This window comes from Cebus imitator, unplaced genomic scaffold (assembly GCF_001604975.1).
Source record: "Cebus imitator isolate Cc_AM_T3 unplaced genomic scaffold, Cebus_imitator-1.0 Scaffold146, whole genome shotgun sequence".
NCBI lineage: Eukaryota > Metazoa > Chordata > Mammalia > Primates > Cebidae > Cebus > Cebus imitator.
This window is the reverse complement of record NW_016107461.1, coordinates 4,833,267-4,851,588: the sequence shown is the minus strand read 5'-3', so window position 1 is coordinate 4,851,588 and position 18,322 is coordinate 4,833,267. Positions and strand designations below refer to the sequence as shown.

Below are 18,322 nucleotides of genomic sequence, written 5' to 3'. Positions count from 1 at the left end.
AAAAAAAAAAAAAAAAAAAAGATCATACCAGCTCACCAGCAATGGATCTAAGCCACGTTGAAATCTCTGAATTGCCAGAAAAAGAATTCAGTAGGCCAATTAATAAGCTAATCAAGGAGGCATCAGAGAAACATGAAGTTCAACTTAAAGAAATGAAAACCATGATATGGGTTATGAAAGGAAAATTCTTCAGTGAAATAGATAGCATAAATAAAAAACAGTCACAACTTTTGGAAATCAAGGACACACAGAAATACAAAATGCACTGGAAACTCTCAACAACAGAATCAAACAAGCAGAAAAAAGAACTTCAGAGCTCAAAGACAAGGTTGTTCAATTAACCCAATCCATCAAAGACAAAGAAAAAAGAATTTAAAAAAACTGAACAAAGTCTCCAAGAAATCTGGGACTATGTTAAATGTCCAAACCTAAGAATAATTGGTGTTCCTGAGGAAGAAGAGAAATCTAAAAGTTTAGGAAACATATTTGAGGGAATAGTTGAGGAAAATTTCCCCAGCCTTCCTAGAGATCTAAACAACCAAATGCAGGAAGCTCAAAGACCACCTGGGAAATTCATCACAAAAAGATCATCACCTAGGCACACGGTGATTAAGTTATCTAAAGTCAAGACAAAGGAAAGAATCTTAAAAGCTGTGAGACAAAAGCATCAGGTAATCTGTAAAGGAAAACCTATCATATTAATCCAACAAGCTAGAAGAGATTGGGGTCCTATTTTTAGCCTCTTTAAACAAAACGATTATCAGCAAAGAATTTTGTATCCAGTGAAACTAAGCTTCGTAAATGAAGGAAAGGTAGTTTCTTCCAGACAAATGCTGAGAGAATTCACCACTACCAAGCCAACACTACAAGAATTGCTAAAAGGAGCTCTAAATGTTGAAACAAATCCTCAAAGTACACCAAAAGAGAATCTCCTTAAAGCATAAATCTCACAGGACCTATATAACAATAATAAAATTTAAAAAATGAAGGCATTTAGGGAACAGATAGCACGTGAATAGAATAGTACCTCACGTCTCAATATTAACATTGAATGTACATGGCCTAAATACTCCACTTAAAAGATACAGAATGACAGAATGGCTAAGAATTCACCAACCAAGTTTCTACTATCTTCAGGAGACTCACCTAACACATAAGGTTTCACATAAAATTAAGGTAAAGGGGTGGAAAAAAACATGCCATGCAAATGGACACCAAAAGCGAGCAGGAGTAGCTATTCTTACATCAGACAACACAAACTTTAAAGCAACAGCAGTTAAAAAAAGACAAAGAGGGACGTTATATAATGATAAAAGGACTAATCCAACATGAAAATATTACAATTCTAAATATACATGCACCTAACACTGGAGTTCCCAGATTTATACAACAATTACTACTAGTCCTAAGAAATGAAATAGACGGCAACACAAAAGGAGTGGGGGACCTTAATATTCCACTGACAGGATTAGACAGGTCATCAAGACAGAAAGTCAACAAAGAAACAGTGGACTTAAACTATACCCATGAACAAATGGACTTAACAGATATTTACAGAACATTCTACCCAACAACTACAGAATATACATTCTATTCATCAACACATGGAACATTCTCCAAGATAAACCATATGATAGGGCACAAAACAAGCCTCAACAAATTTAAGAAAACTGAAATTATAGCAAGTACTCTTTCAGACTACAGTAGAATAAAATTAGAAATTATCTCCAAAAGGAACCCTCAAAACCATCCAAACACATGGAAATTAAATAACCTCTCCTGAATGTCAACAATGAAATCAAGATGGAAACTGAAACATTCTTTGAACTGAACAATAATTGTGACACAATCTATCAAAACCTCGGATACAGCAAAGGTAGTGCTAAGAGGAAAGTTCATAGCATTAAAGGCCTACATCAGGAAGTCTGAAAGGGCACAGATAGACATTCTAAGATCATACTTCAAGGAGCCAGAGAAACAAGAACAAACCAAACCCAAACTCAGCAGAAGAAAAAAATAATCAAGATCAGAGAAGACCTAAATGAAATTGAAACAACAAAAAAATACAAAAGATAAATGTAAGAAAAAGCTGGTTCTTTGAAAAGACAAATAAAATTGATATACCATTAGAAAGATTAACCAAGAAAAGAGAGAAGATCCAAACAAGTTCAATTAGAAATGAAATGGGAGATATTACAACTGATACCACAGAAACACAAAAGATAGCTGAAGGCTACTATGAACACCTTTATGTGCATAAACTAGAAAACCTAGAATAGGTGGATAAATTCCTGGAAGTATACAACCATCCTATATTAAACCAGGAAGATAACAGAATCTCTGAACAGACCAATAACAAGCAGCGAGATTGAAATGGTAATGGAAAAACTGCCAACAAAAAAAGTCCAGAACCAGACAGACTCACAGATAAATTCTATCAGATCTTCAAAACAGAATTGGTACTAATCCTATTGACACTATTCTGAATGATAGAGAAAGAGGGGTCCTTCCTAAACCATTGAATGAAGTCAGTATCATCCTAATACCAAAACCAGGGAAGGACATAACAAAAAAGAAAACTACAGACTGATATCCTTGATGAACATAGATGCAAAAATCCTCAACAAAATACTAGTAAACCAAATCCAATAGTATATCAAAAAGATAAGCCACCATGATTAAGTGGGTTTCATATCAGGAATACAGGGATGGTTTGAACCTACATAAGTCAATAAATGTGATACACCACATAAACAGAATTTAAAACAAAAATCATATGATCATCTCAATAGATGCAAAAAAAGCATTTGACAAAATCCAGCATCGCTTTATGATAAAAACCCTCAGCAAAATCGGAATACAAGAGACATACCTTAAGGTTATAAAAGCTATCTACGACAAACTCACAGCCAACATTATACTGAATGGGGAAAAGTTGAAAACATTCTCCCTGAGAACTGGAACAAGACAAGGATGCTCACTTTCACCACTTCTCTTCAACATAGTACTCAAAGTCCTAGCCAGAGAAATGAGACAAGAGAAAAAAATAAAGGGCATCTAAATCAGTAAAGAAGAGGTCAAACTGTCACTGTTTGCTGATGACATGATTGTATACCTAGAAAACCATAAAGATTCATCCAAAAAGCTCCTAGAACAGGTAAATTAATTCAGCAAAGTTTCAAGATACAAAATTAATGTACACAAATCAGTAGGTCTGCTATACACCAACAGTGACCAAGCTGAGAATCAAATCAGAACCCAACCCCTTTCACAATAGCTGCAGAAAAATACTTAGGAATATACTGAACCAAGGAAGTGAAAGACCTCTACAAAGAAAACTACAAAAGACTGATGAAAGAAATCACAGATGACACAAACAAATGGAAACACATCCCATGCCCATGGAAGAGTAGAATGAATATTGTGAAAATGACTATACTACCAAAGCAATCTACAAATTCAGTGCAATTCCCATCAAAATACCACATCATTCTCACATAGCTAGAAAAACCAATCCTAAAATTCATATTTAGAGCCAAAATAGTGCCCACATAGCCAAGGCATGATTAAGCAAAAAGAATAAATCTGGAAGCATCACATTACCCAACTTCAAATTATAATATAAGGCCATAGTCACCAAAAACAGCATGGTACTGGTATAAAAATTAGGCGCATAGAACAATGTAACAGAATAGAAAACCTGGAAATACAGCCACATACTTACAGCCAACTGATCTTTGACAAAACAAACAAAAATATAAAATGGGAAAGGACATCCTATTCAACAAATGGTGCTGGAGTGGTTGGCAAGCCACATGCGGAAGAACGAAACTGTATCCTGATCTCTCAACCTTATATAGAAATCAACTCAAGATGGATCAAAGACTTAAATCTAAGACCTGAAACATAAAGATTCTAGAAGATAACACTGGAAAAACCCTTTTAGACACTGGCTTAGGCAAAGACTTCATGACCAAGAACCCAAAAGCAAATGCAACAAAAACAAAGAAAAACAGATGGGACTTAATTAAACTAAACAGCTTCTGCATAGAAAAATAAGTAATCAGCAGCATTAAAAGACACCCCACAGAGTGGGAGAAAATCATCACAATCTGTACATCTGACAGAGGACTAATATCCAAAATCTACAAGGAACACAAATCAGCAAGAAAAAAACAAACAGTCCCATCTAAAAGTGGGCTAAGGACATGAATAGATAATTCTCGAAAGAAAATATACAAATGGCTAAACAGCACATGGAAAAATGATCAACATCACTAATTATCAGAGAAATGCAAATCAAAACCACAATGCGATACCACCTCACTCCTGCAACAATGGCCCTAATAAAAAAATTAAAAAATAATAGATGTTGGCATGGATGTGGCAAAAAGGGAACATTTTTATATTGTTGGTGGGAATGTAAACTAGTTCAACCACTATGGAAAACACTGTGGAGATTCCTTAACTAAAAGTAGATCTACTTTTTGATCCAGCAATCCCATTACTAGGTATCTACCCAGAGGAAAAGAAGTCATTATACGAATAAGATACTTGCACAAACATATTTATAGCAGCACAATTCACAATTGCAAAAATATGAAACCAAATGCCCATTAATCAACAAATGGATAAAGAATATGTGGTTTTATATATATATATATACACACACCACGGAATACTACTCAGCCATAAAAAGGAACAAAATAAAGGCATTTGCAGTAATCTGGATGGAACTGGAAACTATTATTCTAAGTGAAGTAACTTAGGAATGGAAAACCAGACATCATATGTTCTCACTCATATGTGGGAGCTAAGCTATGAAGATGCAAAGGCATAAGAATGATACATTGGAGTTTGGGAACTTGGGGGAAATAGTGGCGGGTGGTGAGAGATAAAAGACTATACACTGGGTACAGTGTACACTCCTTGGGTGATGGGTGGACCAAAATCTCAGAAATCCCCACTAAAGGACTTACTCATGTAACCAAACACCATCTGCTCCCTAAAAACCTATTGAATTAAAAAAAAAAATGGGCCAAAGGCCTTAACAGACACTTCATTAAAGAAGATATTCAGATGGCAAATAAGCATATGAGAAGATGGTCCACATCATATGATTGTCAGGGAAATGCAAATTAAAATAACAATGGCACAGCACTAGACAGAGTAGAATGACCAAAATCCAAAATACTGACAAAGCTAAGTTCTGACAGGGATATGGAACAATAGAAATTCTCATTCATTGCTGATGGGAATACAAAATACAGCCACTTTGGAAGATAGTTTGGCAGTTTCTTATAATACTAAACATTCTCTTGCTATTTGACCAACAATTAATTGCCAAAACTTGGGAGCAGCCAAGATTTCCAGCAAATGGATACTACTGTGGTACATCTGAGCAATGAAATATTCAACATTAAAAAGAAATGAGTTATCAAGTTGTAAAAAGACAAAGAGGAACTTAAAATGTATATTACTAAGTGAAAGAAGTCTATCTGGAAAGGCTGTTTACTATATGATTACAACTACATAACATTTTGGAAAATATAAAATGATGGAGACAGTGAAAAGATCAATTGTTTCCAGGGGTTAAGGGTAAGGAAGGGATGAAAGAGAGGGATAGGCAGAACACAGAGGATTTCTGGGGCAGTGAAATTACTCTGTATGATACTAAAAGGATGAATCCATGTCATTCAAGCTGTCTAAATCCATAGAATGTGCACCACCAAGAATGTACCCTAATTTAAATGATGGACTTTGGGTTATTAAGATGTGTCAATGTAGGTTCATCAGTTATAACAACTGTATCCCTGTGGTGGAGAATGTTGATGATGGAGAGGTTATGTATGCGTGATGTACGTGGGGAGGGGTATGTGGGAAATCTGTACCTTTCTTTCAATTTTACTATGAACCTAAAACTGCAGTTAAAAAAAAGATTTTTTTTTGAAAAAAAACTTCAAATGTTACTGTTATTCAAATTTTATATTAATCAAATAAACTTTTAGACTACTTTAGCAGAAGGAATCTCTCTTCCCAAAAGTATTGCTCTTAGTCTCCTAACCGGGCTGCAAAATGTAGAAAACATCTAAGCCAGATCCTTACTGTTTCCTGTGTATTAATTTCACCTGCTCAACTTGACTGTGAACATCTAGAGGGTTTTCTAGATTCTGGAAAGCACAGCACAAACCTGCGCAACCGGCACAGTGAACACTGATCTCCACACAGTAGTGTTAGACGTAATAAGGATAAAAGCAACCAAAGCATTGACAAGATAAGCAACAGCTCTGATTTAAGGCAATGAATTAAAAAATATATACCAGAATTTTCATAGTGATTTCTTACTTTGATATTCTTTTTGGGTGAAATAAAGAAAAGCATATAAATCTTTTAATGAAATATATGCTAAATTAACAAAAATCTCAATGAAAAAGAAATCAGTTTAAGAGGTAGCCTTCACACAGAATTTGTAAGCCCAAAATAGGCTATATTTTTAAACATCTTAAACTTCTTAGAGGGAAGATAATATATCATCTTAATGTAGCCAAATTCTAAACACAATGCCCCTAAAACAGTAAGTTACCTCTACTATCACAGAAAGAAGGGACTATGTATTTTGAGGGAAGAGGTTTCTTTAATGAAGAAATTCTGACAGAGGGGCAAGAACCTGGGTAATGGCCAGGCAGAATGGCAAGCCTCATGAGATAGTACCTTCTGACTCATGATGTGGACATGGGCCCTGTGACTGCCTGAGGAAAAAAGACCGCAGAATGGACATGAGACAGTCTTTAGAACCAGGGTGTTTCTCTTTTAAAAGTAAATTTATCTAGCTACTTTCTTTCTATCTATATTAAACACTTATATCCTTTCCTTCCCCTTCCTCTTCCCTTCCTTTCCTTTCCCCTTTCTTTCTCCTTCACCTTTTCCTTTCCTTTCTTTTTTGCTTTTACCTTCCCTTTCTCCTTTTCCCTCTTCTTTTTCCTTTCCTTTCCTAAGATAGGGTCTCACTCTGTTGCCCTGCTGTAGTACAGTGGTGCAATAATAGCTCACTACAACTATGATTGAGGGGGAGCCCAACTCCTGGGCTCAAGTAATCCTCCCACCTCAGCCTCTTGAGTAGCTGGAACTACAGGCACATGCCACCATGCTCTGCTAATGTTTAAAATTTTTGTGGAGACAGGGTCTCCCTATGTTATCCAGGCTGGTCTTGAACTCTTGGCCTCTAGTGATCCTCCCACCTCAGCCTCCAAAAGAACAAAGATTACAGGCATCAGCCAATGCTTATATATTCTTATGAAAACATTAGTGAGGTAGAATCATATATCTCATACTTTTTACTTTTTATACAATTTAAGAAAATGGTAGGCCAGGTAGCATGGCTCATGCCTGCAATCCCGGCATTCTAGGAGGCTGAGGCGGACAGACTGCTTGAGCTCAGGAGTTTGAGACTAGCCTGGACAACATGGAGAAACCTCGTCTCTACTATAAATACAAAAATTAGCCAGGTGTGTTGGTGTGCATGTGTAGTCCCAGCTACTCGAGAGGCTGAGGTGGGAGGATCACCTGGGCCTGGGATGTGGAGGCTGCAGTGAGCTATGATCATGCCACTGCATTCCCACTCCAGCTGAGGTGACAGAGCAAGACCCTGTCTTAAAAAAAAAAAAAAAAAAAAAAGGAAAGGAAAGAAAAGGTAATTATTGTCCTGAGATATCAAAAGATACATCACCAGGCAGTTGATAGAGCTAAGGACAAAATAAAAATACCAGAAGGCAAAGCATCCTTTGAACATGCTCTAACATCTCATCTCCTTTCAAATAGCAATTGTATAATAATGCTCCCATAACTACAACTACAATGTCCTAGGCACAGTTCTAAGTACTTCATGTGTAATAACTCACAACTCTTCTATGAAGTAGGTACTATAATTTCCTCCATTTTACAAATAAGGAAACTGAGCAAAATGATTGATACATCAATTTAAATAATTATTAAACTATCAAAAAGCCATTTATTTGATCATACATTGTAGAATCTAATGAAAATAAGAACCTTGAATTAGGTTTCTACTGTAACATAGCCTAGGTTCCTTCATGGGTAGAGAAGTGGCTACGGCATAGTGCCTCATTTTATACTAACACAAATGCTGTAACCGAATAGATTATATGGTTATCTACACTGAGGAAAATGTCTGAAATAATCTTGTCAATCATTCAATAATGAAGTTATTCTAGGTATACAGATATAACTAAAATCATATTGATAATACTTAACCGTCATGTAGTCTTACTGTTGGTATGCTATCTATGGGACGAGCCAAAAGGTAATCACATATGTTCATGGTAAAAAAAAAAAAAAAAGACTTTGGTAGACTAGTGAACTTTGTATTTTAACCAAGAATATTGTTAGTCAACATGTCATCTATTTTTTTTTGTACAGAAACATAATTCTAACTTGATAACTTGACATAAAACCAAAGTCACGAAATTCCAAAGTAAGGCACACCATTTTAATTACGATTTCTGAAAGGTATTCCTAGCTTGCAGAAAGCTTAAATTTAAAGAGGAAAAAGCTAATGTCTATTTATAAAGAATAATTTCTCTTTCTGGGTTTATTGCACTGGACCTCCTACTTTGTCAACCAATTGCCTCTCTAATGTTTAACCATAATTCCCAAATAACAAAAACTCTAAGAAAAAAGAGAAGATAAAAGATTATAATAAGGCACCTGGTTCTGATTCTTCTTTATAATACCTAAGATTACCTTGATTTCCAGTGGAAGTGTGAGCCACCGGACTCCAGGGAGGTTATCTAAAAGTACTGCGCTGGAAGCATCGTACTGCTGAGCACTGGGACTGGTACTGGAATGCAGTTTTGCAGGCTGAAGTGCTCTTTGAAAGAACAAGTTAAAAAAATGATCCAAACGAGGAACATTCTCAACCTGGCAAAAGGCACTGGAGACATAAGAGCTGTAAGTTAGAACAACATATGGAAATGGTGGTCATTTTTTGTGTGCTCCTAAGGGGACCAGATCTTTCCCAGCTACATAGGCTATCTTCCTCACTCCTCTCCTCACTTAATGTCACTGATGGAGTGTGTAAAGAAATTCACCCTGTCCATATTTTTTACCCTAAAACCTACTCTCAAATGTACTGAGTAGATGCTCTATGGAAGAACCACAGGACTAACACAAGCAACATATCTACAACAGTAAGGGCTGAGGTGCCCTTTTTGTAAAAAATATAGGTTGTTTTTACCTCTGACTATCTCTCAACCATTTACATTTCCCAATATCTTTCAGGCAATGTGGAATGATAAAGAGATTTTGAAATTTGTAATAGAACAGATCTGGCTTATCATAGCTCTTTCTAGGTAGCTATCCCAGGCAAATCACCTAACCTCTCTAACTTTGGTTTCCAACTCTGTGAAACTAGGGTTAGTACAATCTAACTCACATGCAGAATGCCTAGAACATAATAAGCATAAGTTCTTATTATGCTTATTATTTACTGGTACACAGTAAGTACATAATAAGGATAAGTTATTTCCTCTCGTCTTTACTACTGAAGGTATAACATTAAAGAACTCAAAAAACAAAATGAGAGAAAAAAAAGAAATGCTTGCTTTTAGCCATATAAAAGCAACACGGCATTCACTGCAACCATTTATTGGAACAGCCCACTGAATGACAAAATAGCAGGTACATATGCTATCGGCATATCAAAATAATATTCGCTGATTCATCCAACAAATATTTGAGTGACTGCTACAATCCAGGCACTATTTGCATTGCTAAGGTATAGCAGTAAAACCATCAAGACAAAAGACAATGAGCTCCTGTGGAGCTTATGTTCCAGTGGAGAAAGACAACAAATGAACAAACAGTAAAAAACATGGATTCATATAAAGGACTATGCAGAAAATAGTGCAATGTGAATGGGTGGTATGACAGTTTGGCTATTTTAGATTGAATGGTTGGAGAAGAATCTCTGAGAAAAGGCATTTAAGCTGATATTCCAATGTCAGGAAATCTAGCAAGAAGAAAAAATAAAAAAGGCCTGGGGTGGGGAAAAGCTTTGTCAGGGTGTTTGCAACACAGTCCCTAGGGGCATGTGTGGTTTGAAATCAGAGGTCAGAAGGGTAGGTAGGAGCCAGATAATACTACAGAAAGATCACTCTAACTGCTATATTAAAAGGAGTTCAAGTGGCAAGAATGATGGGAAGCAGACAAGTTAAGAGGCTACTGCAGTGTGTGAGAGACAGCCGTAGCTGGACAGGGCAATAGTAGACATAGACAAACGGGTGGATTGGAGGTTTTGAAGACAGACTGATCAGGACTTGATGAATTCGCTGGGAATGGTGAAAGAAATTTTATAGCTTTAATTTGGTCACAACATTACACTGTTAGTATATAGTCAGTTTTCTGTGGCTCATAGAGAACTAACCAGCTCACAACTTTAAAAAAATAATTAAGTTTCTATACTTTTTGGTCTTTTTGTAATTTTTCACAATGGGCCCTTAATATCTTTCATAGTCAGAAAAAAAGTTGTTATAAAAATTATCACAAAATGTCTATTAATAACATCCTGGATTCACTCTGCTTCTTGGTTTTAAGAACTCAGTGGAGCTTCACATTTATTATTGTGGTTTGCTCTTTAAATTCTCACTTGAACAAGTAGAAAAGAGTTAAATTTGCTGTCATCAAAAAGATACTTCCACAATCAATGGAAGATAAATTTCAAGATGAAAGAGAAATTAAGTCCTTCTGTCCCCAGTCTACTCTAATGAAATTTGTAGAGCAACGCCAATGGACTTTCATGTATGAAACTCATTGCAAAAATTTAATCTTTGATAATCTCTGGTTTTATGAAAACAGAAAGCTTCAATCAGGGCAAAATACGGCAAAGTTTGCTTCTCTCAACTAAACTTAAGGAGGCAGTTCATAACCGTATTCTTAGTCTTCATTGTTTAAAAATTTCCTTATTAGTAAAAGGTAAAAGCACTATGTTCCGATGCCCAGCTCTTTGTAACTCACTCATCTGGAAAATGTTGGTAAGTAATCAGGTTTGACAGGGATGTGCCTTCTCAGAGATTCCTCTAGAAAACACTGCAAACTAGATAATTTTCCCAGATGACACAATTACAGAAAATTCCTTCATAATGCTTTGAGAACAATGATAACAAAGATCCACTAGAGATAAACCAAGAGCTAATACCACTATGGTTTGGAGAAATGTACAAACTGTTTTTGGATTTTTGTATTGATATACTTGTAAGGCTTTAAATACAAAGATAACATTTCAGCCTTCAGAAATACAAGAACAGAAGTCACTAAGAGAAAAATCGATTTCTTATACCTAATTTTGTGTGCTCAAATGTTAAATGTTACCTCAAATTTCTGTCTTCTGATCATGAAGGTTAAAAAAGCAAGAAGCAGAAAAATATACGTAAAAGCATACTTATGTTAAAAAAGGAGTATATATTTTTTTATTGTATAGAAAATATATGGAAGGACACACACACAAAAAAGGAATCAATACCATCTCTACTGTATGTCTTTTTTTTATAGTGCATACATTTCTTACTAAAAATTTTTTGAGAAAGAAGCATCCTATTTCAGGATAGTGAATTTGATCATCTTATAAGCAAAGAAAAACACAAAAATGTAGTTTAAATCTTTCCCTTTTCTGTATCTATTATGAAGAGATGCTTTTACATTTGCCCCTACAGAAATATTTCAAATCAGAACACAGTTGCAGTTATGTCCCTAATTCACTAAGAAATTTCACTAAAGTAATATATGAGACCAAAAAAGAAAAAGAAGGAAATGAAAACTACCTATTGTTGTAATATGAAAGACAGTAATAAAAGATGAGGAAATAAGAAGAGGAAGGAGAAAAAGAAGAGGAGGAATAACAAAATAGAAAGAAGAAAGTAAGAGGAGGAGGAAGAGGAGGGAAGAGGAAGAGGAAAGGGGAAAGGAGGAGGAAGAGGAGACAAACAACTAACGTGTCAAGCAAGAAATGGTGTTAAATGCGAAAGGTGACTTGGAATCACATAATTAAAACTTGAGATTCAATTTGAAGAAGTACTTACCTATCTAAAGAACCATACATAAATTTTAAGGTTTGGGCTACATTTTCTATCATGCTCCTTAGCCGAGGAAGAGGAACTCTAAAAAGCAAAATTATACGTATTAATTTACAGCATAATCAAATTATATTTATCTAAAAGAAGAGAACATCTTTGAATTTTACACATATGGAATGTGAAAAGTATATGTGTCAACTCTGAATAAAGATATATAAAATAGTTGCTTTCAACAACCATTGATCACTTTATTCTAGATTTCATTACAGCATGAATCTAACAGGGACTTTATAACATTTATTTGAAAATCATGTAACGCTCTCTAAAGTTCAGTTTCTTTATCTGTAAAATGAGGCCAATTAATCACTAAGCCCTTCTCAGACTGATTCTAAGGATTAAATGAAATTACTGCAAATAAACTAGTTTTTACATGACCTGAGCCTATAAAAAGAAATGCTACATTCTTGACACTTTTTAATATTACCCACATATCAACTGGGCCTCCAAATCCTGTAACAAAAACACACTCCTAAATGAAATGGAGAAAGGGTTTAAGAAAATAAAGAAATGGACTTATATTTTCTCACTGAAGCCTTATAAGAATTCTGTAAGGTAGGTCTTATTATTCCGATTATACGAATGAGTAAATGGAAGTCCAAGAAGCTATATAATTTGTGCAGGGGTAGAAAGGGAGTAGAGCCTGCTAGTGAGCATTCATCTTCTTAGACCCAAAGTTATTCTCTCACTATCCTACACTGTCCTTCTGGTTAGGTTTCCACTATTCACTGCAGCCATCATGGGAGTGTGATCGTTCTATCTGAAAACACATGTCACTCGATCATGTGCCCCACCCTGAATTCTGTGGGACAGCATTTTTTTCACCCTGCTTATAAAAGGCATAGAGGTGAGGAGGGAAACACACAGCCTATGGCACTGAGACAGACAAGGAGAAAAGTCCCAGGGCTGAGTTCGATTACAAAACACGTGCAAAATGTTGGTGATACGAAGACACGTAAGTTGACACTGAGGAGGTACTTGTTGTGTATGATCTCGAAATACTCTATTTCCAAGTTTGAATAAATGACAATAATACTATCTATCTTTTATAGTTATGTGAAATGAGATGGAAGAAGGAAAATAATCTGGAACAGTGGGTTGGTGTGAGCATTAAGAGAAGGATAAAGAGATGGCTCAAGCTTACTTTTCACTGGAAGCTCAGGAAAGAGAATAAAGAGGATCTTCAAATTAATTCTAACTTATCAAGCCAAGTTATTTAGGATGGGGATGACATAAATATTTAGGGAAGATGGCCTCCCTTCCACCATCCTGATTAATAAAGATTGAGAAATTGGCTAGAGCATCCCTTACATGGCAAAATCTTGATCCAGAGCTCAGCAGTGACAGCCCTTTGCTGGCTTCAGGATATAATCTCACCTGGAAACTGTCTCTGCCTAGCTGATTCAGCTGGTGTCATCAGACTGTGGTTAAACAGTTGCTCGGTTCCTTAGCCAGGTCTGCCTTTCCTCTCTCTAACTGCCTGTGCTACCTTTATCTTACCACTGTATTTTCTTTCTTCTCTTTTGCCTTTTGGGCTGCTACAGAAGTCTTCAAGACACATGCTACATCCTAAATCATCTTACTCTAGGTGTTCTCCAATTCTTGTAAATCCGTAAGTACTTTCTTTTTATTCTTTTCTTTTTCTTTTTTTTTTTTGAGACATTGTCTTGCTCTGTCACCCAGGCTGGGAATAGTGGCACCATCACAGCTCACTGCAACCTCTGCCTCCCAGGTTTAAACAATCCTTCCATCTCAGCCTCCCAAGTAGCTGGGACTATAGGCACGTGCCACCATGCCTGGCTAACTTTTGTATTTTCTGTAGAGATGGGGTTTTACCCTCTTACCCAGGCTGGTCTTGAACTCCTGAGCGCAAAGCAATCCATCAGCCTTGGCCTCCCAAAGTGCTAGGATTACAGGTGTGAGCCACTGCCCAGCTACAAACCCACACTTTCTAAACAACTCCTTTGTTTCTCATAATCCAAACCCACAGGACAGTCTCTGAGCAGGGTTCATTATCCTACTTTAGAGAGAAAAACACACATTTTTCTGTTGCATGGCTGGTTAAAGAGTGCCCTCATCTAATATATGTCACAGTGCCATTATCCCCCCATGTTAAAAGATTTCAACCCCATATTTATGATAGATTGTATCTCTTTCTGTCCAAATTAAAGTAACCTTAAAAACACAATTATTTTGATATTTTTCACTGTAGCCATCTTTGGCGTTCCTGTTTTTAATGGTAAAACATGTCCACAAATTCTTTGATACTCTTCGCCTCAAGAAGCGAAGCTTAATTCCTTTCCCCATGAGTGTGGGCTGGCTTAGTAACTCAATTCTAACAAACAGAATGGTGGGAATGACAAATATTGTGGAAATGACAGTGTATCACTTCTAAGCCTAAGCCATAAAAGGTCTTGTAGCGTCCCGTTTTTTCTGTCTTTTTGCTTACCACTTTGGAGGAAGCCAGCTGACATTTTATGAGGATACCCAAGCAGCTTCATGGAGAGCTCCATGTGGCAAGAAACTAGGCCTCCCGACAATGACCAGGTGTGTAAGCCATCTTGGAGGCGGATTCTCCAGCTCCAGTTAAAGCCTTCAGATAAGTCTATCCCTGGCCAACACTGGACTGTAACCCCAAGAAAGACCTTGAGGCAGAACAACCTGCTAAGCTGCTCCTACATTCCCAAACCACCAAAACACTTCTGTGTCAATAAATGTTTACTATTTAAGTTTAAATTACCCCCATGTTTTTGGGAACGATGTTACACAGCAATAAAAAATGAATACACTGCTATGTAACGAAAGAAATCTAGTTAACAAAATCATTAGTAATAAAAAATAGTCATATTCATGCTCCAATTGGCCAGATAATGCATTTTTCTGGTACATCTTTTTCTTTCTTGGGAAGCTTGAAGCAACACCGAGAAAATTTATCTCAACTGGTATTTTCTGAAGTTGTATCAGTCACATACTATAGTATTTATTTTGATATTTGATTCCTATTTTGTAGACCATAGGCTATGATTCTACAGATCAAAGGGGAAAACTAAAGTATGTTTAATTATTTAATAAAAGTTGCCCGCATATCTTTTAAAGTAGGCAAAAGTCTAAATTACAAGTTTTAAAAATCATTGAACAGGAACATAACACTATTATAATAGTAGTTAAGCCCATCTCCTTGAGGCCATTCTCCATACTTGTAGTTTATTTCTCCCTTGGTTTTCAATGTCCTGTGACATTAGGGAATCAATGTTGTAGAAAGAATTCAGATAGACTCTCAATCAATTTCCAATCCTGCCTCTTGCTGATTATGTGAACTTTGGGAAGTTACTGAACCCTCTTTTGATTTTACTTTCCTCATCTCTAAAATGGAGCCAGTAATAACTATGTACATATGGAAGTGATTTTGAAGATTAAATGAGTTTAATGAATTTAAGGTATCTAATGCAGTCCCTGGAGCACAAGGTGAGTTTATTATAAACGCCAATACTGCTTTTACCTCCAACTATGAAAATAATGTATACTTCAAAATACTCACAAAAAAGGGGTGACCATGAAAATGTAAGATGTACTATTAGAGGAGTCACTTTTCAAAGATGCTCAACATCAGGGCAAAATACCCTTCCGCTGACCCTTAATTCTCCAAAACTTCCAACAGTAAAAAACTGTAAATATACAAAATCCAAATCACAGTATTGTCAGAAATTTAAGCAGAGGAAGAGCTCATCTCTCAGCCACCTCTCTGCTGACAACAAAAGGGGCAGGTGTATTGACAGCCCCCACCCTTACTACCTGGCCCAACTGAGGCTTCATGGCACCTTTCAGCATTATTCATACCAAGTGAACACAGCTGACTATTTTACTAGTGCAATAGACTTTTAAACTGTAAAACTGTTCAAGGAGTTTGTCTTTTGACAAAAATGTCTAATTTTGACAAAACAAAAGTTAACATTATTTTGAAATGATTTTAAGGTAAGCAAAAATCTCAACTTACTCTTCAGCAGGCAGGCCAATTAGCAACAACTTGTCAGATTCTTTCCAATAAGCCACGTGAATTTGTTTTCCATTTAAAAGGAGGGATGAACTAGAAAACAATAAATTCAAAATAAGGTTAGAATATCTTTAAATGTCATAAAATTATAAATATTCATAAAAGACTACATATGGTATAATTTAAGAACTGCACACTTAACAAGTAGATTTCTTTTCATATACCTGTCACACAGAAAAGACAAGGAATTATATGACAATAAAAATATACTTCAGTGTATTAAGAAAAACCAAAACACAAAACTCTAGGCCAGCCTGGGTGTGGTGGCTTATACCTATGATCTCAGAATTTTGGGAGACCAAGGTAGGTGGATTGCTTGAGGTTAGAAATTCAGGACCAGCCTGGCCAACATGGCAAAACTCTGTCTCTACTGAAAAATATGAAAGATAGCCTGGTGTGGTAGTGCATGCCTGTGATCTTGGCTACTTGGGAGGATGAGGCACAAAAACTGCTTGAATCGGGGAGGTAGAGGTTGCAATGATCTGAGATTATGCTACTGCACTCCAGCCTAAGCGACATAGTAAGACTCTGTCTCAAAAAAAGAAAAAGAAAACTCTAGGCCAAACAAAAGTAGACCCATTACAGAAAAAAAACCAAAAAGTTAAAATTGTCTTGCTAACACTAAGTGACTAAATATAATTTTAATTTTCCAAAAGAAAGCTTCAAAGCTGGGTACAGGATCACACCTATAATCTCAGCACTTAAGTGAGGCTAAGGTAGGAAGATCACTTGAGCCCAGGTGTTTGAGACCAGCCTGAGGAACAGAGTGAGACCCCATCTCTCCAAAAAAAAAAAAAGTTGGCTGGGCGTGGCCATGCATTCTTTTAGTCCTAGCTACTTGGGGTGGGGACTGAGATAAGAAGATCACCTGAGGCTGGGAGGTCCAGGCTGAAGTCAGTCATGATTGTACCACTGCACTCCGGCCTGGGTGACAACGTAAGGCTCTGTCTCACAAAAAAAAAAAAATAATAATAATAAAAGGAAAAAAGAAAGAAAAAGAAAGGGCTGGGCGCTGGTGGCTCACACCCGTAATCCTAGCACTTTGGGAGGCTGAGGTGGGCGGATCACCTGAGGTCGGGAGTTGGAGACCAGCCTGGCCATCTAGTAAAAAATACAAAATTAGCCGGGCATGGTGGTGGATGCCTGTAACCCCAGCTACTAAGGAGGCTGAGACAGGACAATCTCTTGAACCCAGGAAGTGGAGGTAGTGGTGAGCCGAGCAACTCCAGCCTGGGCAACAAGAGCAAAACTCCATCTCAAAAATAAAAAAATAAAAAAAAGAAAGAAAGTTTCATTTCAGTTGGTTAATTTAACAAATGTTTTGTGACTGCCTATTTATGAAGTTTGCTAAAGGAAGACATGGTCCTGGCTGAGATAACAATCAATGTGGGACACAAATATATAAACAAATAACCAAAATATAAGTCAGATTTAACTGTGTTCTCAAGAAAGCTTTTGGTGGTGATGAATATATTCATTGTGTTGATAATTTCAGGGTACACACCTATGTGAACACTGATCAAATTGTACATTTTACATGTGTTCAGTTTACTTCATGGTACTTCAATGAAGTTTTAAAAATTTTAGTATGTTCTAAAAAGAGATACAATAATGAACTATGATAATATAGATAACATAAGTGTGTGGAATTTTAAATACAAATTATTAAATGAACTTTTTCACACAGAACCTTACTTTTGTCTTAACACATTTTAAAAATGCCTATACTTTTAGACAAATATTAGCCTCTTACAGTATACTAATATTACTACAGTTTAAAAAGTGTTGGCCAGGTGCAGTGGCTCATGCCTGTAATCCCAGCACTTTGGGAGGCTGAGCTGGGCAGATTACCAGGTCAGGAGATCAAGACCATCCTGGCCAACATGATGAAACCCCCATGGTGGGCTGATCACGAGGTCAGGAGATCAAGACTATCCTGGCCAACATGGTGAAACCCCCATCTCTACTAAAGATACAAAAATTAGATGGGCGTGGCAGTGTGCATCTGTAGTTCCCAGCTACTTGGGAGGCTGAGGCAGGAGAATTGCTTGAACCTGGGAGGTAGAAGCTGCAGTGAGCCAAGATCACGCCACTGCACTTTAGCTTGGGCGACAGAGCAAGACTCTGT

General features: G+C 36.6%; 1 protein-coding gene across 4 annotated transcripts in view; it reads right to left on the bottom strand.

Annotated features, from left to right (window-relative positions):
* The window catches only part of INTU (inturned planar cell polarity protein), a 94,890-nt gene that overhangs the window by 25,118 nt on the left and 51,450 nt on the right, over positions 1-18,322 (bottom strand). For all 4 annotated transcript variants that reach the window (XM_037743552.1, XM_017542748.2, XM_037743551.1 and 1 more), the window contains 3 exons: positions 16,138-16,227; positions 12,093-12,170; positions 8,761-8,950 (listed from right to left, as the gene is read on the bottom strand). In XM_037743552.1, the coding sequence (XP_037599480.1) occupies positions 8,761-8,950; positions 12,093-12,170; positions 16,138-16,227 (358 nt within the window). The remainder of the gene's footprint in view (positions 1-8,760; positions 8,951-12,092; positions 12,171-16,137; positions 16,228-18,322) is intronic.